This window comes from Capra hircus, chromosome 29 (genome assembly GCF_001704415.2).
Source record: "Capra hircus breed San Clemente chromosome 29, ASM170441v1, whole genome shotgun sequence".
Classification (NCBI taxonomy): Eukaryota; Metazoa; Chordata; class Mammalia; order Artiodactyla; family Bovidae; genus Capra; species Capra hircus.
The window spans coordinates 4,616,726-4,642,579 of record NC_030836.1 but is presented as its reverse complement, the minus strand read 5'-3'; the positions used below and the strand labels follow the sequence as shown (position 1 = coordinate 4,642,579).

General features: G+C 40.4%; 1 protein-coding gene and 1 non-coding gene across 3 annotated transcripts in view; one reads left to right on the top strand and one right to left on the bottom strand.

The window, feature by feature from the left end:
• NAALAD2 (N-acetylated alpha-linked acidic dipeptidase 2) overlaps positions 1-1,721 on the top strand; it is a 50,078-nt gene extending 48,357 nt beyond the window's left edge. The window contains exons 19-20 of one of the 2 annotated variants that reach the window (XM_018043549.1): positions 980-1,180; positions 1,287-1,721. In XM_018043549.1, coding sequence (XP_017899038.1) covers positions 980-1,169 — 190 coding nt within the window. In that variant the 3' untranslated portion in view covers positions 1,170-1,180; positions 1,287-1,721. Of the gene's footprint in view, positions 1-979 lie in introns of both variants that reach the window. The other variant, XM_018043548.1, reaches the window with a different exon arrangement.
• Positions 8,116-8,186, bottom strand: TRNAC-GCA. The gene has a single exon. It is a non-coding gene; the product is annotated as a tRNA-Cys (tRNA).

Here is a 25,854-nt window from a genome sequence, read left to right as displayed (position 1 = left end):
TCTTTCTCTGGTTGTGGCAAGAGGGGCCACTCTGGTCGTGGTGCCTGGGCTTATTGCGGTGGCCTCTCTCATTGTAGAGCATGGCCTCTGGGCTGTGCAAGCTCAAGAGTGAGTGTGGGCTCAGCAGTTGTGGCACACGGGCTTGGCTGTCCCACAGCATGTGGAGTCTTCCTAGACCAGGGCTTGAACCCATGTCCCCTGCGTTGACAGGTGGATTTCCATAATTACTGGACCACCAGGGAAGTCCAGGCCTAATTCCTGATAAGAGTGATTAATCCAATATGTCACTTTCTGCAAGGTAGAATTCCACACAGTGGAGAGAAGTTTCTTGATCTCCTGAGCTACTTATGACATGAAGCAGGAAATCAGGTGCAGACTTTCCTTCTAGATTGGAAATAAGTGTGTCTTTGTGGGCAACCCTTATATAGCTGCTTTACCTTTGTGGAATGGGCTTCATTATCCTTACTAATTATGATACTTTTTGAAATATAAGCTACTTTGCTTGTTGCTTTTTAATTCTGAAGAGTATTGGGAATAACTGTCATTCTTATGGAATCTTTAAAAAAGGCAACACAAATGTAATTATTTTTTAATCTCTTATTTTAAAATATCCATAAATTATCCATGCTTTATGGATGTCTGTGGATGTCTAGGCAGTTAGACAACTAATGCCTGTAACTTACAGGAAAATATCTGCTTATTTCTAGCTGCTTGGGTTGATAACATGATATGATTTGCTAGACACATCTTATCAACTCCTTTCTTTGCTTAAAATTATACCATTGCCTAAGTGTCTCAAACCGACAACGTAAGGTTTTACTTTGGAGTAACAAAAGTAGATATCAGGAGGAGACACAATATTTCATTATGAATGCGATCTAACAAAGAAAGACACCACAAAAGAGAAAGGAAAAGCATGTGAAATGTAATGCATGAGTACTCCTTAGCTCAGCCTGTTCTCTGTGTTTTTTTCTTCTAGGCACATCATCTTTGCTCCAAGCAGCCACAACAAATATGCTGGTGAATCATTTCCTGGCATCTTTGATGCTATGTTTGATATTGAAAATAAAGCAGATCCTCATTCAGCCTGGAAAGAAGTGAAGAAACACATTTCTATTGCAGCCTTTACAATCCAAGCAGCGGCAGGGACTCTGAAAGAATTCTTATAGTAAAGTCTCAGGTAACTGGCTGCCATTAAAAGTCTGAGGATGAAATCTATCTTTCTGATAACACATGAAGCCAGAGTATGCTAAAATTTTGCTTTTCATGTCATGTTTTGACTTTAGACTTCCAGCTTGTTCATCGGTCAAGAGATTTTTGGCTCTAAAAATTTAAAACGTTATCGTCAAAGTGCTAATCCAATAAAACAAACCAAAGAACTTCATCATTTGTAGTAGAATGGAGTAAGAAATGGCAACCCACTCCAGTATTCCTGCCTGGAAAGTACCATGGACAGGGAAGCCTGGCTGGCTACAGTCCAAGGACATGACTGAGCACGGACATGCATGCATATGGAGAAAGAGATGAAGTAAATGAAAATTCTCCAAAATACAATATGGCAAGGAACTTAAACTCTTCATACATTGTTGGCTAGAATGTAAAACAGTTCAACCACTTCAGAAAACAATCTGGCACTTTTTTATAAAGTTAAATATATACTCATAGCTCAAATTCTACTTCTAGGTATTTAGTAAGGAAAAGTAAAAACGTGATCACCAAGACTCTTGACATGTTCATTGCAGCTTAATGTGCAAATAACTGTAAGGAAAGATTGAATGCAGAAGGAGAAGGGGACGACAGAGGATGAGACGTGCTGCAGTTCACGGGGTCGCAGAGTCGGGCATGACAGAGCGACTGAACTGAATGTAAATGTCCATCAATAGATGAATGAATAAACTGTTGAATGGACTCAGCAATAAAATGAAAGAATTGCCAGTCCACGTAACATTATTGGCAGACTTTGTTGAGGGCAAGAAGCCAGATGCAAAAGAATGCTTAGTATGAGATTCTTCTTAATACACAAAGAAGCAAAGTGGTATTAGTTTCAAAATGGTATTAGAAATTAGATCAATGATTGCATGGGTCAAGTAAGGGTCAAGGAGGTTTGTGGCACAGAGGGAAGTTTCTGGCATTATGGGAATTTTCTCTATCATGATCTGGATGATGTTTACACAGGTATACACATTTGTCAAACCTCATCAAATTGTCCACTTAAAATGTGTAACAGTGATACCTTAACAAATGTTATTACCAAGAAACAAAATCTGACAAGCAAATTGGAATAGCTTAGTTTTCCATGTTTTCTCATAATTTTTAGTAAGTCAGTTATTGAAAAAAATATTGAAATTCTACCTTTCTCTAATAAATATCTTAAAATTTAGCAGAATACATCAATTTTTTTCCTAAAAGCAAAGTGATTGAATTGTCTCCTAGCTTGCTTTCTCTTTATTTTGACATTTAAAAATAAAATTATACAACTATGCATGTAATATTGATATATATGTATATACACATATATAAATATATACATTTTTAAGCTTTAAAAATCCTTCTGTGAATGGAGAGTTTGTGGCTAAATTTACATGCTCCCTGCCTTCCTCCTGCTGCCTCACCTTCTGTGAAATCATTATGGAATACAAATGGTAAAGAAAAGTGTAATAGCTATGCTTTTGATAGCTTCAACCCTACTGGATAATATGTCTGACAGGTGAAAATAGTTGACCCTTGAAGAACATGAGGGTTAGGGGTGCTGACTCTGTGCAGTTGGAAATCCATGTATAACTTGCCAGTTGGTCACTCCATATCCTTGCTTCTGCATGCATGCATTCAACCAACTTCATGCATTCGTGAAGTACTGTTGTATGTATTTAGTGAAAAAAATCAGGTAAACAGACCTGTGCAGTTGAAACCTGTGTTGTCCACAGGTCTGCTGTAGTTGCCACAAATCTTCATACTCAGTCCTGTTGAACAGAATCATACCAGCTTGTACAAACTTTCATGAAGGGCCTAATGATTCAGAATTGTGGGTAGTCTAAGATGAAAGCGTCCTAAAGCTTGGTTGTTCAATTATTTTGCCAAAAAGAGAAGCAAAATCAGATGAACCCTCATAGGGAGGCAGGCACACTGACTACAATCAGAAGCTTTAAAGGGCAATAAAAGATAGTACTTATGAAATAAAAAATTTATAAATCATATTAGACCTTTGTAAAGATTGTTTTAGCAAACATAGGGATATAATTGTCTACTGTTATGTTCAGTTCAGTTCAGTCGCTCAGTCGTGTCCAACTGTGCAACCCCATGAATCGCAGCACGCCAGGCCTCCCTGTCCATCACCATCTCCCGGAGTTCACTCAGACTCACATCCATTGAATCAGTAATACCATCCAGCCAATTTATCCTCTGTCGTCCCCTTCTCCTGCCCTCAATCCCTCCCAGCATCAGAGTCTTTTCCAATGAGTCAACTCTTGGCATGAGGTGGCCAAAGTACTGGAGTTTCAGCTTTAGCATCATTCCTTCCAAAGAAATCCCAGGGTTGATCTCCTTCAGAATGGACTGGTTGGATCTCCTTGCAGTCCAAGGGACTCTCAAGAGTCTTCTCCAACACCACAGTTCAAAAGCATCAATTCTTTGGCGCTCAGCTTTCTTCACAGTCCAACTCTCACATCCATACATGACCACAGGAAAAACCATAGCCTTGACTAGACAGACTTTTGTTGGCAGAGTAATGTCTCTGCTTTTGAATATACTATCCAGGTTGGTCATAACTTTTTTTCCAAGGAGTAAGCATCTTTTAATTTCATGGCAGCAGTCACCATCTGCAGTGATTTTGGAGCCCCCCCAAATAAAGTCTGACACTGTTTCCACTGTTTCCCCATCTATTTCCCATGAAGTGATGGGACCAGATGCCACGATCTTCATTTTCTGAATGTTGAGCTTTAAGCCAACTTTTTCACTCTCCACTTTCACTTTCATTAAGAGGCTTTTTAGTTCCTTAGCGTAAAACTTATTTTAGGACACAGGAGTAATTGTATTTTCATTTTTGACTTAAAGCACTGGATTGTAGGAACAGTATTTGCTTATGACCCAGAAGTCACTCTTTTCTACTGTCCCAAGTGAGTAAATCTCTATGTATTAGGGGGCATCAGTTTCTTCAAGAGTGAGGATTGTTAAGGTTCCATCCAACTTCTATTACATCATTTCTAAAGGGGACAAAATAGAAAAGTTTATAAGTCTTTTATGTTTTGCCTGCTGGTAGCTTTCTAGAAGGAAGACATATTGCTGAAGCATCACGTGTGGTTAGAACTCTGAGTTTAGAGAAAAATAGTAACCTTTGCAACTTACTGTTTACTAAAGTGGTAAGTTGTTTTGTTTCTATCATTTTTAATCAACAATTGATTATTCCAACAGAACAACAATTATTTGCATACAGTGTAATAAACTAAGGACATTAGATAGTGAATGTGTCCAACCGCATGTTCAACACACAAAATGTTCATTTGAGCTACTTTTTAAGTCCTTTTTTTTTCTGTAGGATGATTTTATCTATGGGATGCTCATACTTGCAAAAATACATGGAAAAACTTTAGAGTAGTCACCAAACATAAAAACGGGGGCAGACTGATCAAATCACCATGGAAAAATCACTATCTTACAAAGGTAGACAGAGAGAGTGAAAAAAGATGGCAGTAAGGAGTACTTACATAGCAATAATCACTCTACATATAATAAATTCAGATTTTTAGTCAAAGGCACAGAGTGGCTAGATGGATTACAAAGACTTAACTTTTTTCAGCTCTAAAGATACACAGAGGCTCAGGGTAAAGATTTGAGTGTAAGAGATTTCCATGCAATTGGAAAGCAAAAGAAAGCCGGTACAGCCAGACAAAACAGACTTGATGCCAAAAATGATAAAAGACAAAAGGTCACTGTATAATGATAAAAAGGTCAAAACATCCGGAAGATACAGCAGTCATAAATATAAACCCCACATTGGCACACTGAAATTTGTTAAGCAAGTTCTAACAGATCAAAAGGGAGAGATAGATAACGCAGTAGTACTAGAGGCTTTTGATATCCCACTGATAATCCACATAAATTCAATAACAAATACTGAAATTTAACCATACCTGTAACAAAGGACCTTAATAGACATATATATCATTTGAAATGAGCAGCAGAATATACCTCTCAACTGCACACAGAACATTATCTAGGATAGATCATAAATGATATGAAAAGAAATGAAAGCAAAAACACATCTCAACAAACAGTGAAATCATGACAACTGCCTCTTTGGATAGCAATGGTGTGAAACTAGAAATCAACAAGAGGAAAGCTGGAAAATCTACACATAATGGAAAATAAACAAGACACTTCTACTAAACAACCAGTGAGTCGGGGAAAAAAAATTATCTCACAACAAACGAAAATGGAAATATAACCTATCAAATCTTATGGGATGCAGGAAAAGCAGTTCTAAGAGGACAGACTATAGCAAATAAGTTCATATATTACTTAAATCTCAAAAAAAAAACCCCAAAACCCTAACTTTATACCTCAAGGGTCTAGAAAAAGTTATCAGGAGGAAGGAAGGAAATAATCAAGATCAAAGTGGAAATACATGACATAGATATCAGAGGGGGGGAAATAGAATTAACAAAATTAGAGCTGACTCTTTGATAGATAAACAAAACCAACAAAACCTTTAACCAGACTAGAAAAACAAAAAACTCAGAAATGAAAAGGAAGACACTACAGAAATATTAAAGACTATATGAGACTATTATGAACAATTATATGCCCACAAGATAGCCTAGAAGAAATGGATACACTATAAACACAAACTACCAAGACTGCATCAGGACAAAGTAGAAAATGTGAACAGACCAGTAACAAGCAAAGAGGTTAAATCAGTAATCAAAAACCTCCCAACACAACCCCAGGACTGGATGGCTTCATTAGCAAATTCTACAAAACATTCTAAAGAAAATATCAGTCCTCAAAGTCTTTCAAAAAGTGAAGAGGAGGAAATACTTCCAAATTCATTTTTTGAGGCCTCTAATTACCCTGATTCTAAAGCTAGATAAGAACACTTAAAGCAAACAATAGAGCAATATCCCTAAGGAGTTTAGCTACAAAACATTCAACGAAATCTTAGCAAACAATTCAAGAAGACACAAAGGGGTTATACAGCATGATCAGATGGGATTTATTCCTTGTATGCAAAGATGGTTCAACATGCAAATCAATAAATGTTAATACATAACATTAATAAAAGATAAAAACTACATAGATGCAGAAAAGCATTTGATAAAATATAACATCCTTTAATGATTAAAACTCCCTAGGCAGACTGGGTATAAAGGTACATACCTCAACATAATAAAGGCAATAGATACTCAGACACTCAATAAAGACAGATACCCAATAAAGTTAACAGATACTCAGTGAAGAAAAGCTGAAAGGCATTCCTCTAAGATCAGGGAAACAAGGCAAGGAGGCCCACTTTCACCATCCTTCATAACCGGGGTTTCCTGCTCTGGCTAGAACAGACCATTTGAAAGTTTGCATGGACACATAAGAACCTGAATAGGCAATCTGAGAAAGAAGAACAGAGCAGGAAGAACCACATCCCCTGACTTCAGGCTGTATTACAAAGCTGCAGTGACCAAAATAGTGTGCTGGTATCAGAAACCAGACAAAACACACAGGTCAGTGGAACAGCATAGAAGCCCCAGAAATAAACCCACGGACTTACGGTCAATTAATCTAGGACAAGGGAGGCAAGCATATACAATGGAGAAAAGATAGTCTCTTCAATAAATGGTGCTGGGAAAATTGGACAGCTACATGTCAAAGAATGCAGTTAGAACACTCTAATGTCATACACAAAAATAAACTCAAATTTACTCAAAAATAAACTCAAAACTCTGCATTAAAGACCCAAATGTAAGGCTGATATCATAAGATTCTTAGGAAAATATAGGCAGTACACTGACATAAATCACAGCAAGATCCTTATCAGTCCACAACCTAGAGTAATGAAAATAAAAACTAAAATAAAGAAATGGATTAAACTTAAAAGCTACTGCACAGCAAAGGAAACCATAAATGAAAAGATGATGAGAATGAACAATTATCTTACACCACTTGTAACTTGAAATATGTCAAAGGTCTAAACATAAGTTCTGATAGTTTAAAATTCTTAGAAGAAAATATAGGGAGGAAATTCCTCAACAGTGGTGTTAGCAATGATTTTTTTGTATGTGACAATAAAAGCAACAATCAACAAATAGGACTCCATCAAATTTAAAAGATTTTACACAGAAAAGAACAATAAAAACCAAATGAAAAAGCACCCTACAGAATGAGAGAAACTTTTTGTAAATCAGTTTATGGTAAGGGGTTAGTATTCAAAATATAGAGAGAACTCACATAACTAAGGAACAAAAATGCAAATAATCTGACTTAAAAATGGACTGGATCCCATAAGAAAGCACATATATACACTATCATGTATAAAACAGATAGTGGGAAGTTGCTAAATAACACGGGAGCCCAACCTAGTATTCTGTGATGACCTAGAGGGGTGGGATGGGGGAGGGAAGGGAGGTTCAGGAGGGAAGAGATATATGTGTGTATTTCTGTGTATATGTTTACTAATATGTATATAATTATGACTGATTTGTGTTATTGTAGAGTAGAAACCACAAATTTGTAAAGCAACTATCCACCAATTAAAAAATTAATAAACTTAAAAAAAAAAAAACGTGGGCTGAAGACCTACATAGACATTTTCCCAAAGACATACAGATGGCCAACAGGTACATGAAAAGATGCTCAATACAAATAATCATCAGGGAAATGCAAATTAAACTATCTCATATCTGTTAAAATGGCTATTATTTAAAAAAAAAACAAGAAATAACAAGTGCTGGTGAGAATGTGGAGAAAAGGGAATCCTTGGTATACAGTATGGAAAAGTGAAAGTGAAGTTGCTCAGTCGTGTCCGACTCTTTGCAACCCCACGGACTGTAGCCTAGCACGCTCCTCTGTCCATGGGATTCTCCAGGCAAGAATATTGGAGTGGGTTTCCATTTCCTTCTCCAGGGGATCTTCCCAAGCCAGGGATTGAACCCGGGTCTCTGCATTGCAGGCAGACGCTTTAACCTCTGAGCCACCAGGGAAGCCCCTATACAGTACGGAGGTTCCCCCCAAAATGAAAGGAAGCACTAACATGACACAGCAGTTCCACTTCTGGGACGAAAGTGAAACCAATAACTTGAAAAGATATGTGTACTCCAGAGGTTACGGCCAGATTATAATAGCCAAGATATGGGAAAAACTTAGTGTCCATCAGTGAATGAATAAAGAAAACATGCTATTTAATACATATATAATGGAATATTATTCAGCCACAAAGGAGGGCATACTGCCATTTGTGAGAACATGGATGGCCTAGGCACATTATGCTGAGACGTCAGACAGAAAAAGATGAGTACTATATGTTATCACTTATGTTTCGAAGTTTAAAAGTCAAACTTGCAGAAACAATAAAGTGGTGATTAACTTAACAAGTTAAGCAGTGGACAAAACTGTTGCTTAGGGTACAAATTTACAATAAATAGTAACAAAAAAAATCTGAGATATAATGCATGCTACAGTATATTACAATACGATCATCAAAATTGTGATGATTACAATAAACTGTGGAAAATGCTAAAAGAGATGGGAATACCAGACTGCCTGACCTGCCTCTTGAGAAATTTGTATGCAGGTCAGGAAGCAACAGTTAGAACTGGACATGGAACAACAGACTGGTTCCAAATAGGAAAAGGAGTACATCAAGGCTGTATATTGTCACCCTGCTTATTTAATTATATGCAAAGTACATCATGAGAAATGCTGGGCTGGATGAAGAACAAGCTGGAATCAAGATTGCTGGGAGAAATATCAATAACCTCAGATATGTAGATGACACCACTTTTGTGGCAGAAAGTGAAGAATTAAAGAGCCTCTTGATGAAAGTAAAAGAGAGTGAAAAAGTTGGCTGAAAGCTCAACATTCAGAAAACTAAGATCATGGTATCTGGTACCATCACTTCATGGCAAATAGATGGGGAAACAGTGTCAGACTTTATTTTTGGGGGCTCCGAAATCACTGCAGATGGTGATTGGAGCCATGAAATTAAAAGACACTTACTCCTTCAAAGGAAAGTTATGACCAACCTAGATAGCATATTCAAAAGCAGAGACATTACTTTGCCAACAAAGCTCTATCTAGTCAAGGCTATGGTTTTTCCAGTAGTTATGTATGGATGTGAGAGTTGGACTATAAGGAAAGCTGAACATTGAAGAATTGATGCTTTTGAACTGTGGTGTTGGAGAAGAGACTTGAGAGTCCGTTGGGCTGAAAGGAGATCCAACCAGTCCATCCTAAAGGAAATCAGTCCTGACTATTCACTGGAAGGACTGATGCTGAAGCAGAAACTCCAATACTTTGGCCACCTGCTGTGAAGAGCTGACTCATTTGAAAAGACCCTGATCCTGGGAAAGAATGAAGGTGGGAGGAGAAGGGGACGACAGAAGATGAGAGGTTGGATGGCATCACCGACTCCATGGACATGAGTTTGAGTAAACTCCGCGACTTAGTGATGGACAAGGAAGCCTGGCATGGTGCAATCCATGGGTCATAAAGAGTCGGACACGACTGAGCAATTCAACTGAACTGACAGTAGAATACAATCGTCAAAATTGTTAGAGAATATATTCCAACTTCCAAAAAAAGGATACTAAGGTGATAGAGGTGTTAACTATCACTACAATGGCAATCATGTTACAACGTCAATATGCATCAAATTAACATTTTAAATTTACATGTTACATTTCAGATATGTTTTAAAAAAACAAAAGCAAAATAACAACAACAAAACGCTCTAGAAGAGGATGGTGCCTGATTTGAGTACTTTACACCCAGAACAGCACTTCCTTAAGTCAGACTTACGCCGTCATAAAGAACATACAATAAACTCCCATTTGTCTATTTCCCAGCTCAAAGAATCATCCCCCTGCAAAAAGAAAAAAAAAAAAGTTTTTTCCCTAAGCATATTCTATTCAATGGTGCACATCCTGAGTCAGAGATTCTCATAAGGATACTTTTGAAATACCAAGGAAATATTTTGCTAGTGACAAATGTTTTGCCTGTTTTATTCAGTTCAGTTCAGTCACTCGGTTGTGTCCGACTCTTTGCGACCCCATGGACTGCAGCACACTAGGCCTCCCTGTCCATCACCAACTCCTGGAGTTTACTCAAACTCATGTCCATTGACCCGGTGATGCCATCCAACCATCTCATCCTCTATCACCCCCTTCTCCTGGTGCCCTCAATCTTTCCCAGCATCAGGGTCTTTTCCAATGAGTCAGCTCTTCACATCGGGTTGCTGAAGTACTGGAGTTTCTGCTTCAGCATCAGTCCTTCCAATGAACAAAAAGGACTGATTTCCTTTAGGATGGACTGGTTGGATCTCCTTGCAGTCCAAGGGACTCTCAAGAGTCTTCTCCAACACCACAGTTCAAAAGCATCAATTCTTCGGTGCTCAACTTTCTTTATAGTCCAACTCTCGCATCCATACCTGACTCCTGGAAAAACCATAGGTTTGACTAGACGGACCTGTGTTGGCAAAGTAATGTCTCTGCTTTTTAATATTCTGTCTATCTAGGTTGGTCATAAATTTTCTTCCAAGGAACAAGCGTCTTTTACTTTCACGGCTGCCGTCACCATCTGCAGGGATTTTGCCTGTTTTGTTATTAGTATATATTTTTTAAGGCCATGCTGTGGGGCTAGTGGGATCTAAGTTCCCCCAACCAGGCCCAGGGATCAAGGCTGAGCCCTGTCAATGAAACTGCTGAATCCTAACCATTGAACTGACAAGGAATCTCCTATTACTGACTTTAAATTTTTTTATTTTTTTCAACACCAAAAACATCTTGTATTGGGATATACCCAATTAACAATATTGTGATAGTTTCAGGTGCACAGGGAAGTGACTCAGCCACACGTACACATGTACCCGTTCCTCCCCGCCCCCCACCCCCCCACCCCCCCACCCCCACCATCCAGGCTGGCACATGACACTGAGCAGATTTCCATGCGCTATCCAATACGTTTTTCTTGGTTATCCATTTTAAATATAGCAGTGTGTACATGGCCTTCCCAGAGTCCTTAACTGTCCCTTCCCCCCACCCCCAGCATCCGCGCATTCGTTTTCAAGTCTGAGTCTCTTTCTGTTTCGTGCGTTCATTTGTATTTCTTTTTAGATTCCACAGATAAGGGGTGTCATAGGCTCTTTCTCTTCTGTCGGGCTTTACTCAGTTTGACACTCTGTAGGTCCATCCCTGTTGCTGCAAGTGGCCTTGTTTCATTCTTCTTAACGGCAGAGCAATATTCCAGTGTGTGTGCCTATGTGTGTATACTCCACATCTTCCTAAATCATTCCTCTGTTGATGAACATTTAGGTTGTTTCCATGTGCTGGCTATTGTAAACAGTGCTGCAGTGAACACTGGGGTGTAGTATCTTTTGGGGCCATGTTTTTCTCTGCATACACGCCCAGGAGTGGGATTACAGGGCCACAGGGTAGCTCTACTTTTAGTTTTTTAAGGAATCTCCATGCTGTTCTCCCACAGTGGCTGCACCAATTTACATTCCCATGAACAGGGCAGGAGGGCTCCCTGCTCTCCACACCCTCTCCAGCATTTGTCGTTTGTGAATTTTTTGGTGATAGCCATTCTGAGCGGTATGAGGTCACTATCTCATTTGATTTCCGTTTCGCTAATAACTAACAATTTTGAACATCTTTTTATGTGCCTTTTCACATCTCTTCTTTAGGGAAATGTCTATTCAGGTCTTCTGGCCATTTTTTGACACTGTTGTTTGTATTGATGCTAATAAGTGACATGCTGCTGCTGCTGCTGCTGAGTCGCTTCAGTCATGTCCGACTCTGTGTGATCCCATAGACGGCAGCCCACCAGGCTCCCCCGTCCCTGGGATTCTCCAGGCAAGAACACTGGAGTGGATTGCCATTTCCTTCTCCAATGCATGAAAGTGAAAAGTGAAAGTGAAGTCGCTCAGTCGTGTCCGACTCGTAGCGACCCCATGGTTGCAGCCTACCAGGCTCCTCCGTCCATGGGATTTTCCAGGCAAGAGTACTGGAGTGGGGTGCCACTGCCTTCTCCGAATAAGTGACATAGCTCCTCATAAATTGTGGAGACTAATCCCTTATGAGTCACATCATTTACAAACCCTATTATTGACTTTTAAATTCAAATTTAGAAAAGCCCTGAATTTCTATTACAATAATTTCATTATTTAAACATGTTTTTATGTTGAATGACATAGAAGTAAACCAATAAAATCATGTGAAAGGTAGGCATATAGTTTAACTTAGAAATTCTAAAAATTTGTTCTAGGGAAAATTGGAAAGAATGTCAATATATGTGACAAGGATGCATACTGCAACATTTCATCATAGTAAAAATGTAAACTAAATATTCATCAGTGGGAAACTGGTTAACTTCCAGTATAATAACCATAAGACTGAAACAGTTTCCTTTTTATGGTAAGTTGTTCATGAGTTATTTTTGAGTTAGAAAATAAAATTTTGAGAAAACTAAAGGTTAAGACACCACACTGAATATCCACAGTACTCACACCAGGGTGCTGGGCTTTTACTCTTTGCACCTTTCTGTACTGCTTTAATTTCTTATAATAAGAACTACAGTAACACTGTTCTCATTTTGAAGAAAAGTCCGTAACGTTCAGGATGCAATGAAGTTCAAAGATAGAAACTTCTTTTTGTATCTTTGTAATTTACCAGTTTTTCTATTCTGAGGACATAAATAACACTCATTTACAGAAGCATACATGGGCTATTTTGGTGTTTATTAGCTCAGAATTGTAAAACTATCAATTGACTTTCAAACTTTCAAGTTTATACATGGAAATGAGATACAAGGAAATAATTATTTCTCTTCTAGTCGACTTTCAAAGTATAGAAATGAGTTTGGTACAACAATAACATCAGAAATACTTACAGTACTATAACAGATTTTAATCTGTGCTGTCGTTGCTTTTTAATGTGAGTGCATCATCTGCTCTGTTTCCTCTCTTTTCAGTAACTCCTATATTCACCCACTTCCATCAATCCCAAGGGCAGTTATTCTAAATTCAGGCCAAGAATAGCTTTCACTTAAATGATGTAACAACTTCCTTTCCAATCACCCACTCCCTTTCCGCTATTGTACTACAGTTATAGTATCTTCAGCCTGAATGAACTTCCTAAATGTGATCATGCTGCACTCTGCAAACCTTTCAGTACGGACTTCCACACTCCCAGGAATGATATAGTAGGTATTGGTAGGCAATCACTGCAGTTCGGACAACTAGAAAAAAATTCACTGAACGCACGTTTTTAGAAATATCAAAAAGCTGTGGAAGCAGTGAAGACTAAATGTATTCAACACTAAAACTCTCCAAGTACTGCTGACAACAACTGATTACTTCCCTGGGAGCATTTGCCAATTCTAGTTATGAGCTAATGATGAGATTTGGCCTAGATTAAAGCACTTTACAAGGGAACATCAGCAGAGCTTCTAATGGTCATATTCTAGTACTACCACAATGTACTATAATATAGAGTAACCTAAGACCAAAGGCTGGGTTGTTTGCTCAGGGGCGAGGACAAGACAGAAAGCTTGAGGGCTCAGCAGACTAACAAGAGGTTTCTTGAGACCATCGTCACCCCTCAATTCCCGGTCTTTTCATCTCTTTCTCTTCCCTCTTCTATTTGGTTAAATCCTGCCCATTTTTTTCAGGATGCTGGTGTCTGCCCCACCAAACATCTATGTATAAAATCTACCAAATATGCTCTCACAGCCACTCTTTACAGGATTATCTTTAGCATAGTTTTTATTTGATGACCTTTTGCTTTCCTTGATGGAAATTTTTCTTTCCCATGTGTTTGGTCAATTATCCCTAGCACATAAGAAGCGGCTAAAAAAATGTCTCCTTAAATGAAATAAAATAAGCAAAGGAATGGCTACAATACTTAAAGGTGGTCACAAACTTTTGTATCTTATCAAAAACTTTAATAAAATCTACAAATATCATTAACTACCAATACAGAACAGAGAGAAGAAAGAAATATTAAGAAACCTAACCTTAAGATGACCTGACGAAGCATAGTAATATACAAAAGATCACACATGCATGGCTATAGATCTCTCTTTGGAAGAAGCGACCTATAATTTATAACACAATAATTTTACATGTGGTCCTTGATTCATTAAAACACTAAAGCTCAGGTTTAAGTGTTTCTCCCTATAATTTGATGAGACAGGTTCTCTTAACTTTTCACAAAGGAATCATAGCTTTACATGACTGAAATGAGTGAATTTATTTGCCTAATGCACTAATAATTCTTTTTAACTTATGGTTTCTTTCATCCCATTACAGTTTAGTCACTCAGTCGGGTCTGACTCTTTGCGACCCCATGGACTGCAGCATGTCAGGCCTCCCTGTCCATCACTAACTCCTGGAGCTTTCTCAAACTCATGTCCTTCGAGTTGGTGATGCCATCCAACCATCTTATCCTGTCACCCCCTTCTCCTCCAACCTTCAATCTTTCCCAGCATCAGGGTCTTTTCCAATGAGTCACTTCTTTTCATCAGATGGCCAAAAAGTATTTTCAAAGAAGTTTCAAAGTACTTTCCAAAGAAGTTTCAGCTTCAGCATCAGTCCTTCCAAAGAACAAAAAGGACTGATCTCCTTTAGGATGGACTGGTTGGATCTCCTTGCAGTCCAAGGGACTCTCAAGAGTCTTCTCCAACACCACAGTTCAAATGCATCAATTCTTCAGAGCTCAGCTTTCTTTATAGTCCAACTCTCACATCCATACGTGACTTCTGGAAAAACCATAGCTTTGACTAGACAGACCTTTCTTGGCAAAATAATGTCTCTGTTTTTTAATATGCAATCTAGTTCGATCATAAAATTTCTTCCAAGGAGCAAACATCTTTTAAAAATTTCATGGCTGCAGTCACCATCTGCAGTGATTTTGGAGCCCCCCCCAAATAATGTCTCTGTTTCCACTGTTTCCCAATCCATTAGCCATGAAGTGATGGGACAAGATGCCATGATCTTAGTTTTCTAAATGTTGAGTTTTAAGCCAACTTTTTCACTCTCCTCTTTCACTTTCGTTAAGAGTCTCTTTAGTTCTTCTTCACTTTCTTCCATAAAGGTGGTATTACCTGCATATATGAGGTTATTGATATTCCAACTGGCAATCTTGATTCCAGCTTGTGTTTCATCCAGCCTGGCATCTCACATGATGTATTATGCATTTAAGTTAAAGAAGCAGGGTGACAATACAAAGCCTTGACGTAGTACTTTCCCAATTTGGAACCAGTCTGTTGTTCCATGTCCAGTTCTGACTGTTGCTTCTTGACCTGCATACAGATTTCTCAGGAGAGAGGTAAGGTAGTCTGGTATTCTACTTCTTAAAGAATTGTCCACAGTTTATTGTGATCCAGACAGTCAAAGGCTTTGGCATAGTCAATGAAACAGAAATAGATGTTTTTCTGGAACTCTCTTGCTTTTTTGATGATCCATCAGATGTTGGCAATTTGACCTCTACTTCCTCTGCCTTTTCTAAATCCCGCTTGAACATCTGGAAGTTTATGGTTCATGCACTGTTGAAGCCTAGCTGGGAGGATTTTGAGCATTACTTTGGTAGCATGTGAGATGAGTGCAATTGTGCAGTAGTTTGAGCATTCTTTGGCATTGCCTTTCCTTGGGGTTGGAATGAAAACTGACCTTTCCCAGTCCTTTGGCCACTGCTGTTTTCCAGATTTGCTGGCATATTGAGTGCAGCACTTTCACAGCATCATATTTTAGGATTTGAAATAGCTCAACTGGAATTCTATCACCTCCACTAGCTTTGTTCGTCGTGATGTTTCCTAAGGCCCACTTGACTTCACATTCCAGGATGTCTGGCTCTAGGTGAGTGATCACACCATGGGTGTGATCTGGGTCATTAAGATCTTTTTTATATAGTTCTTCTGTGTATTCTTGCCACCTCTTCTTAATATCATCTGTTTGTTAGGTCCATACCATTTCTGTCCTGTATTGAGCCCATCTTTGCCTGAAATGTTCCATTGGTACCTCTAATTTTTTAGAAGAGATCGCTAGTCTTCCCCATTCTATTGTTTTCCTCTGTTTCTTTGCACTGATCACTGAGGAAGGCTTTCTTATCTCTCCTTGCTATTCTTTGGAACTCTGCATTCAAATAGGTATATCTTTCCTCTTCTCCTTTGCCTTTAGCTTCTCTTCTTTTCTCAGCTATTTGTAAAGGCTCCTCAGACAACCATTTGGCCTTTTTGCATTTCTTTTCCTTGAGGATGGTCTTGATCCCTGCCTCCTATACAATGTCATGAACCTCCATCCATAGTTCTTCAGGCACTGTGTCATATCTAATTCCTTGAATCTATTTGTCGCTTCCACTGTATAATCATAAGGGATTTGATTTAGGTCATTACCCAGAGGCTCTACTGGTTTTCCCTGCTTTCTTCAACTTAAGCCTGAATTTGGCAATAAGGAGTTCATGATCTGAGCCACAGTCAGCTCCTGGTCTTCTTTTTGCTGACTGTATAGAACTTCTCCATCTTTGGCTGCAAAGAATATAATCAGTCTGATTTTAGTGTTGACCATCTGGTGATGTCCATGGGTAGAGTCTTCTCTTGTGTTGTAGGAAGAGGGTATTTGCTATGACCAGTGTGTTTTCTGGGAAAAACTCTGTTAGCCTTTGCCCTGGTTCATTCTGTACTCCGAGGACAAATTTGCCTGTTACTCCAGGTATCACTTGACTTTTGCCATTCCCTTCTCCAGTGGACCACATTTTATCAGAACTCTCTACCATGACCCATCCATCTTGAGTGGCCCTACATGGGATGGCTCATGGTTTCATTGAGTTAGACAAGGCTGTGGTCCATGTGATCAGATTGGTTAGTTTTCTGTGATTGTGGTTTTCATTCTGTCTACAGTCTGATGGAGGAGAAGAGGCTGTGGAACCTTCGTGATGGGAGAGGCTGCTTGAGGGGGAAAACGGGTCTTGTTCTCATGGGTGGGGCCATGCTCAGTAAATCTTTAATCCCACTTTCTGTTGATGGGGGGGGGGGGGGCTGTGTTCCCTCCCTGTTGTTTGACTTGACACCAAACTATGGTGGAGGTAATGGTAATCTCCTTCCAAAGATCCCATGCATGCACTGATAAACTCAGCGCCCCCAACGCTGGAGCAGGCCCCCGCTGACCCACGCCTCCACTGGAGGCTCCTGGACACCCCATTACAGTAATGTTATCTGCTGATGTACATTGTTTCCAATGATTTATACCTGAGAATACAGATTTAGGAAACTCCCAAATGATAAGGCCAACAAAGGACAAATTAATTGCCAAGGGCCTTTTACTTTCATTTAGCTCTGCAAATTCTTGTTAATAGCCCATCAGCCCTATAGAAGTCCTTATCAAGAAAGTTCATAGTTCAATTAACTACATTTATCTTTTCAAAATAATTCATCCACTTGATACTAAGAAAGAAAACACTAAACACTATAATAGAGAAATGGCAGTCCCAATTTTAGATTTTGTCAACTACAAGGTGGCAGTTGCCACCTACCACTACCACCGTCCAAGGGCAGAGAAGCCCCAGTAAGACAGTAGGCTCTGGAGCTGCAGCTGCGTGGCGCTGGAGCGGCTGTGAGGAGATACCGGAAATCCAAGGGCAAAGGAGAAGCCCCAGCAAGACGGTAGGAGGGGCTAATTCATGTTTAGAATCAAATCCCATTCCCGCCAGAAACGCTCAGAGGGCTTACAAACCTTGTGCACACCAGGACCCAGGAACCCCACGGAGCCTGAGCCAGAACTGTGTTTGAGCATCTCCTGTGGAGGTACCGGTCAGTAATGGACTGCCACAAGGGCTCTGGGTGTAGCAGACCTGGGTATGACATAAGCCTTCAGGAGGAGGTCGCCATTAATCCCATCACAGAGCTGTCAGAACTTACACTGGACTGGGAAATAGACTCTTAGAGGGCAGAACAGAACCTTGTGTGCACCAGGACTCAGGAGAAAGGAGCAGTGACCCCACAAGACTCTCCTGGACTTGCCCGTGAGTGTCCAGCAGTCCCTGGCAGAGGTGTGGGTCGGAGGTGGCCTGCTGCAGGGTTGGGGGCACTGAGTGTAGCAGTGCACGCATGGGATCTTTGGAAGGAGATTGCCACTATCTTATTACCTCCACCACAGTTTGGCTGCAGGGCAAATAACAGAGAGGGAACACAGCCCGGCCCATCAACAGAAAATTGGATTAAGGTTTACTGAGCATGGCCCCGCCCATGAGAACAAGACCCAGTTTGCCCCTCAGTCAGTCTCTCCCATCAGGAAGGTTCCATAAGCCTCTTATCCTTCTCCATCAGAGGGAAGACAGAATGAAAACCACAATCACAGAAAACCAACCAATCTGATCACATGGTCAGAGCCTTGTCTAACTCAATAAAACTATGAGCCATGCTGTGTAGGGCCACCCAAGACGGACTGGACATGGTGGAGAGTTCTGACAAAACATGGTCCACTGGAGAAGGGAATGGCAAAACACTTCAGTATTCTTGCCTTGAGAACCCCATGAACAGTATGAAAAGGCAAAAAGACAGGACAGTGAAAGATGAACTCCCCAGGTCGGTAGGTGCCCAATATGGTACTGGAGGTCAGTGGAGAAATAACTCCAGAAAGAATGAAGGGATGGAGCCAAAGCAAAAACAACACCCAGCTGTGTATGTGACTGGTGATGGAAGTAAAGTCCAATGCTGGAAAGAGCAATACTGCATAGGAACCTGGAATGTTAGGTCCATGAATCAAGGCAAATTGGAAGTGGTCAAACAGGAGATGGCAAGAGCAAACATTGACATTTTAGGAATCAGTGAACTAAAATGGACTGGAATGGGTAAATTTAACTCAGATGACCATTATATCTACTGCTGTGGGCAAGAATCCCCTAGAAGAAATAGAGTAGCCCTCATAGCCAACAAGAGTCCGAAATGCAGTACTTGGGTGCAATGTCAAAAATGACAGAATGATCTCTGTTCATTTCCAAAGCAAACCATTCATAATCATAATAATCCAAGTCTATGCCCTGACCAGTAATGCTGAAGAAGCTGAAGTTGAATGGTTCTATGAAGACATACAAGACCTTCTAGAACTGACATCCAAAAAAGATGTCCTTTTCAACATAGGGGACTGGAATGTAAGAATAGGAAGTCAATATCTGGAGTAACAGGCAAATTTGGCTTTGGAGTACAGAATGAAGCAGGGCAAAGGCTAATAAAGTTTTTCCAAGAGAACACACTGGTCATGGCAAACACCCTCTTCCTACAACACAAGAGAAGACTCTACCCATGGACATCACCAGATGGTCAACACTAAAATCAGACTGATTATATTCTTTGCAGCCAAAGATGGAGATCTATACAGTCAGCAAAAAGAAGACCAGGAGCTGACTGTGGCTCAGATCATGAACTCTTTATTGCCAAATTCAGACATAAATTGAAGTAAGGAAAACCACTAGACCATTCAGGTTATGACTTAAATCAAATCCCTTACAATTATACAGTGGAAGTGACAAATAGTTTCAAGGAATTAGATCTGCTAGACAGAGTGCCTGAAGAACTATGGATGGAGGTTCATGACATGGTACAAGAGGCAGTGATCAAGACCACTCCCAAGAAAAAGAAATGCAACAAGGGAAAATGGTTGTCAGAGGAGGCCTTACAATAGCTATGAAAAGAAGAGAAGCAAGAGGCAAAGGAGAAAAGGAAACATATACCTATTTGAATGCAGAGTTCCAAAGAATAGCAAGGAGAGATAAGAAAGCCTTCCTCAGTGATCAGTGCAAAGAAACAGAGGAAAACAATAGAATGGGGAAGACTAGCGATCTCTTCTAAAAAATTAGAGGTACCAACGGAACATTTCACGCAAAGATGGGCTCAATTAAGGACAGGAATGGTATGGACCTAACAAACAGAAGATATTAAGAAGAGGTGGCAATAATACACAGAACTATATAAAAAAGATCTTCATGACCAGATCACCACAATGGTGTGATCACTCACCTAGAGCCAGACATCCTGGAATGTGAAGTCAAGTGGGCCTTAGGAAGCATCACGACGAACAAAGCTAGTGGAGTTAATGGAATTCCAGTGGAATTATTTCAAATCCTAAAAGATGATGCTGTGAAAGTGCTACATTCAATATGACAGCCAATTTGGAAAACTCAGCAGTGGCCAAAGGACTGGAAAAGGTCAGTTTTCATTCCAATCTCAAAGGAAGGCAATGCCAAAGAATGCTCAAACTACCACACAATTGCACTCATCTCACACACTAGCTAAGTAATGCTCAAAATTCTCTAAGCTAGGCTTCAACAGTACATGAATCATGAACTTCCACATGTTCAAGCGGGATTTAGAAAATGCAGAGGAACCAGAGATCAAACTGCCAACATCCGTTGCATCATTGAAAAGCAAGAGTTCCAGGAAAACATTTTCTTCTGACTTATTGACTATGCCATTGCTGCATTTCGAACTGTGGTGTTGGAGAAGACTCTTGAGAGTCCCTTAGACTGCGAGGAGATCCAACCAGTCCATCCTAAAGGAGATCAGTCCTGGGTGTTTTTTGGAAGGACTGATGCTGAAGCTGAACCTCCAATACTCTTGCCACCTGATGCAAAAAGCTGACTCACTGGAAAAGACCCTAATGCTGGGAAAGATTGAGGGCAGGAGGAAAAGGGGACAACAGAGGAAGAGATGGTTAGATTGCATCACCAACTCAATGGACATGAGTTTGAGTAAACTCTGGGAGTTGGTGATGGACAGGGAGGCCTGGAGTGCTGCGGTTCATGGGGTCGCAGTGTTGGACACAACTGAGTGACTGAACTCAACTATGACTGTGTGGATAACAATAAACTGTGGAAGAATCTTCAAAAGATGAAAATATCAGGCCACCTGACCTGCCTCCTGAGCAATCTAGGTGCAAGTCAAGCAGAAACAGTTAGAACTGGACATGGAACAACAGCCTGGTTCCAAATAGAAGGAGTCCGTCAAGGCTGTATACTGTCACCCTGCTTATTTAACTTATATGCAGAGTACATCATGAGAAACACTGGACTGGAGGAAGCACAAGCTGGAATCAAGATTGCTGGGAGAAATATCAATAACCTCAGATATGCAGATGATACCACCGTTATGGCAGAAAGCGAAATAAAGAACCTCTTGATGAAAGTAAAAGAGGAGATTGAAAAAGCTGGCTTAAAACTCAACATTCAGAAAACTAAGATCATGGCATCTGGTCTCATCATTTCATGGCCAGTGGATGGGGTAACAGTGGAACAGTGGCAGACTTTTTGGGCTCCAAAATCACTGCAGATGGTGACTGCAGCCATTAAATTAAAAGACTCTTGTTACTTGGAAGAAAAGTTATGACCAACCTAGGCAGCATATTAAGAAGCAGACATTGCTTTGCCAACAAAGGTCCATCTAGTCAAAGCTATTGTTTTTGTAGTAGTCACGTATGGATGTGAGAGTTGGATGATAAGGAAAGCTGAGTGCTGAAGAATTGATGCTTTTGAACTGTGGTCTGGAGAAGACCCTTGAGAGTCCCCTGGACAGCAAGGAGATCAAACCAGTCCATCCTAAAGGAAATCAGTCCTGTGTATTCATTGGAAAGACTGATGCTGAAGCTGAAAGTTCTTTGGCCACTTGATGTGAAGAGCTGACTCACTGGAAAAGACCCTGATGTTGGAAAAGATTGAAGGTGAGAGGAAAAGGGGATGACAGAGGATGAGATGGTTTGTTGGCATCACCAACTCAATGGACATGAGTTTGGGTAAACTCCGGAAGTTGGTGATGGACAGGGAGGCTTAGTGAGCTGCAGTTCATGGGGTTGCAGAGTTGGACACGACTGAGCAACTGAACTGATCTACCACTAAGATTAAACTACATTCTGCTGCAGCTGCTGAGTTTCAACACACCCTGAAAGAATTCAGGGTGGAGAGCAGGAACGAGGCACTCTGTGCTCTGGGAAACTTGGACAACATGTATTCAGATAGTTAGATATTTTCAGGAACTGATTTCATGAGTCTGTTTTGCATGTCCTTTGTCTAGAAAAGCACCAAATTGCTTCACCATGACACCTGTTCCTTGTGATCAGCAAAACTTTCTTCAAAAATATGCGCTTGATCACATAAAACTCCCCCTTCACCAAAGTCATATAGCTTGGTCTCTCCCCTGCCTGCCTCATTTGAGCAGTCAGAGGAACCTGAGGGGCTGCCTCCCGGGCCGCAGCCCTCATTTTGCCCCAAATAAAACTTAACTTTCAACTCACAGGTAGAGCATTTTTTAAACTGACAGTTTTGCAAGACGACTCAGATATCTTTAGTGTCATGGTGGAGAGTTTAAACAGGACTTTGAAGTTGAAGGCCCTCATTTTAAAAATTTCACGTCCTGCTCTTTTTACCTGAGTTAAGTTAGGTAGCTTTCCTTTGCCTGTTTCTCTATCCAATGCATGTATAATAGTATATAATCATGGGGGTGTTCTGAAAATAAAATGAAAAGCTCTCAAAAGAACTCAGCAAAGTCCTTGGCACATGTTACTTGCCAAGCTACTGAATCAGTCATCAGCATTTCTAGTTTCAAATTACTTGTAACTAATATCTCCTAAATTTTCTAAGCCTAAATCCCATAATTTATGAACTATTTTAATCTGATCAAGTGAATTTTAAAGCCCTCTTACATTTCCTTAAATGGGACTAGAGTCCACCTAAGTATCCTTCAACTCTGATTTTCATTATCCTGATACTGGCTTCATGCTTCCTTAAACTGGTTTCCATCCTCTGTCCCTAACCCAGCCTCTTGATGATGATAATTTATGTAGCGTTATGGGGAAAAGAAAGTATGGGTGGGGCTGGAAGGAATCATTAAAGTTGGTCTGGGATCAGTCTGTTAATGAAATCCATTATTTGGACACCTTGTAGAACTTTATAAATTTAACTATAATGAACCCACCAATTCTAACAAGCCTAATGCATCAAACATGGCAACCCACTCCAGTATTCTTCCTGCAGAACCCCACGGACAGGAACCTGGCAGGCCCCTTCCATAGGGTCACAAAGAGCAGAACACGAATGAGTACGCACACCTCACTGTATTCATCAACAAATAATCTTTACACTTTCCTCTACCATGAGAGTGTTATCATGCCTAACACTAAAATTATTAATGATTGTACTGACAGAATTCACAGTGCTTTTGTCCACCAAGCCTTCTTTCCAGTCTCCTGGTAAAGAACCCTCTCATCAAGGAGAGCCATTATAGGTGGTTTAGGTGGCACATGCTGCCTATTCACTGTTTAAGCCTCCACACTGCTTTTTCAGGTTTATTTTATTTCAATGGCTGTGTATCCCTACATGATACAAAGAACATGAATTGTCACTGTTTTTGAATTAAAGCCATATGACTTCCAAAGTTCAGAATAGCATGAACTTTGCATCCTTAAAGTGAGCAAAATGGTGTATTTGCACTACCGCCTATTTACTTAGGACTTTCAAATCCTGCACCAGACAACGGGCTCACATTGGGACTTACCAATGGCTTGGACTACTTCGAAAGTGGAAGTTGCTCAGTCATGTCCGACTCTTTGCGACCCCATGGACTATAGTCCATGGAATTCTCCAGGCCATTAAGTAGCCTTTCCCTTCTCCAGGGGATCTTCCCAACCCAGGAATCGAACCTACGTCTCCCACATTGCAGGTGGATTCTTTAACAGCTGAGCCACAATGGAAGCCCTTACCTGGACATTATAAAGATTCCTTGAACTCAAAGGGTCCTATGTGAAAAATCACTTCTTCCAAAAGCTTTTTTCTATAATCCCTATCTTGTTTAGATGGACTAACCTGGTGGCTCGGTGGGAAACAATGTGCCTGCCAAGGGAGATGAGGGTTCAATCACTGGGTTGGGAAGATCCCCTGGAGAAGGAAATAAACCTAGGAGTTATTGTTAAAATCTCACCCTCTAATCTCTAATTCCTTTGTGTTCAAGTTAAATCTATTCTTTTCTCTTCCTACTGATTCTGTTGTATTTCATGCCTTCATCCTAAAAGGCCTTTCTCCTTAAACCACTTCTGATCATTACAATGATCTATTTCAATAACTTACATATATATATATATATATATATATATATACACACATTGGCCATGTTACTAGACCTGGGGGATCAGAGTTCCCTGACCAGGGATTAAAACTGGGTCCCCTGTAGTTGGAAACTTGGGAGCCCTAACCACTGGATTGCCAGGGAATGCCTTACAATGATCTTTCTAAAATAATATGTCTTATTACAAATTAATGAAAAAAATCTCAAATATATGAAAAAACCTCAAAGAAAGAAGTGAGAGGAAAAAATTGTCCAACTGAGACTGCAGGAGTCTAAAAATGGATTAAGTCTACAGACAGAAAACTACCTAAGCACTGCTCCAAGTGATAGATCTGTTTTGCATGGGAGATTAGGTTAAAAATTCTGATACTGCTGTACATGTATGCTGAAACTGAACAAGTAAACAGACAGTGGATGATAGAAGCCAGGGTTGTTTACACTAGGAGTGGGAAGATATACACCATTTCCTGCTGAGTTCCTTTAACAGACCAGAACCTGGTGGTCCAGAGTCGACCGATAAGAAAGTAAAGGAGAGAGAAAGAGGCTGATATTCCTCGGTTTACGCAGAAAGCCAATAAAGTCCCTGACACGGGGCTTGCTCTGTTCACAGAGGCCTCAGGTGCCCTCTCGATGGGGTGAAGGTGCAGAGTGCCTTCTTGAGAGGGTCTTAGAAGACCAGGCAGGAAAGTCAACTCAGAGAGCCTCTGCGCTCCAAAGAAATAGCCTGAGAGAGAGAGAGAGGGAGGGAGGGAGGGAGAGAGAGAGAGAAAGCAAGACACGGGGACCAAAGCTCTGATGGAGCAAAGGTGTCTTATTCAACATTGTGTAGGTATTTATACTGTCTTACAAGATAGCTATTTTCAGCAGAGATAAAATAAAAACTTACAAGGAAACCTGAGGTCATCCATAAGAAAGAGGGTTGTAAATAACCACTTTTACCATATGGTTCATAAAAAGGAAGAGGGTACTTATCACCGCATAGAAAAACTAATGAAGGAAATGCCTGGATTCCTTAGCCCTGGGAGAGGCTTGCCTCTCCTCTTAACTCCTGAATGTTCAGGAGCTAATAAGGAACAGAGAAGTCCTGACAGATCCAAAGCAGCACACAGGAAGCCTCCTGTAAAAGCTTCCTGACAATTTCCCAGGAAGAACCGCCTAGAATCTTCGGAGAAATGACTGCCTGGAGCAGGCTCAAGTGCCAGAAGGTGCTAACACATCAAACCAAAACCAAGCCAGACCGAAAGCAAACCCACAGTGACAGGCCAGGGGCGGGACAAAGGAACACAGAGGCAACTGAAAGGCTACAGGAACCACCGCTGGACAACTTGGGAAACAAAGCAACTTGGACTGTAACTCAAAGTCTAAAAACGAGTCTATCGGGCACATATATATGATTAAATAAACCAGGAGGAAACAAATCTTCCAGTGCACAAAAATCCTAAATCATGTATGTAGATACTCTACCCTTCAGAGACGGAGCGTGACTCCCTACCCTTTTTTAAGTGTGGGCTGCACATGACTGAAAGACCGGACAAAGAGTAACTTCACTCTTTT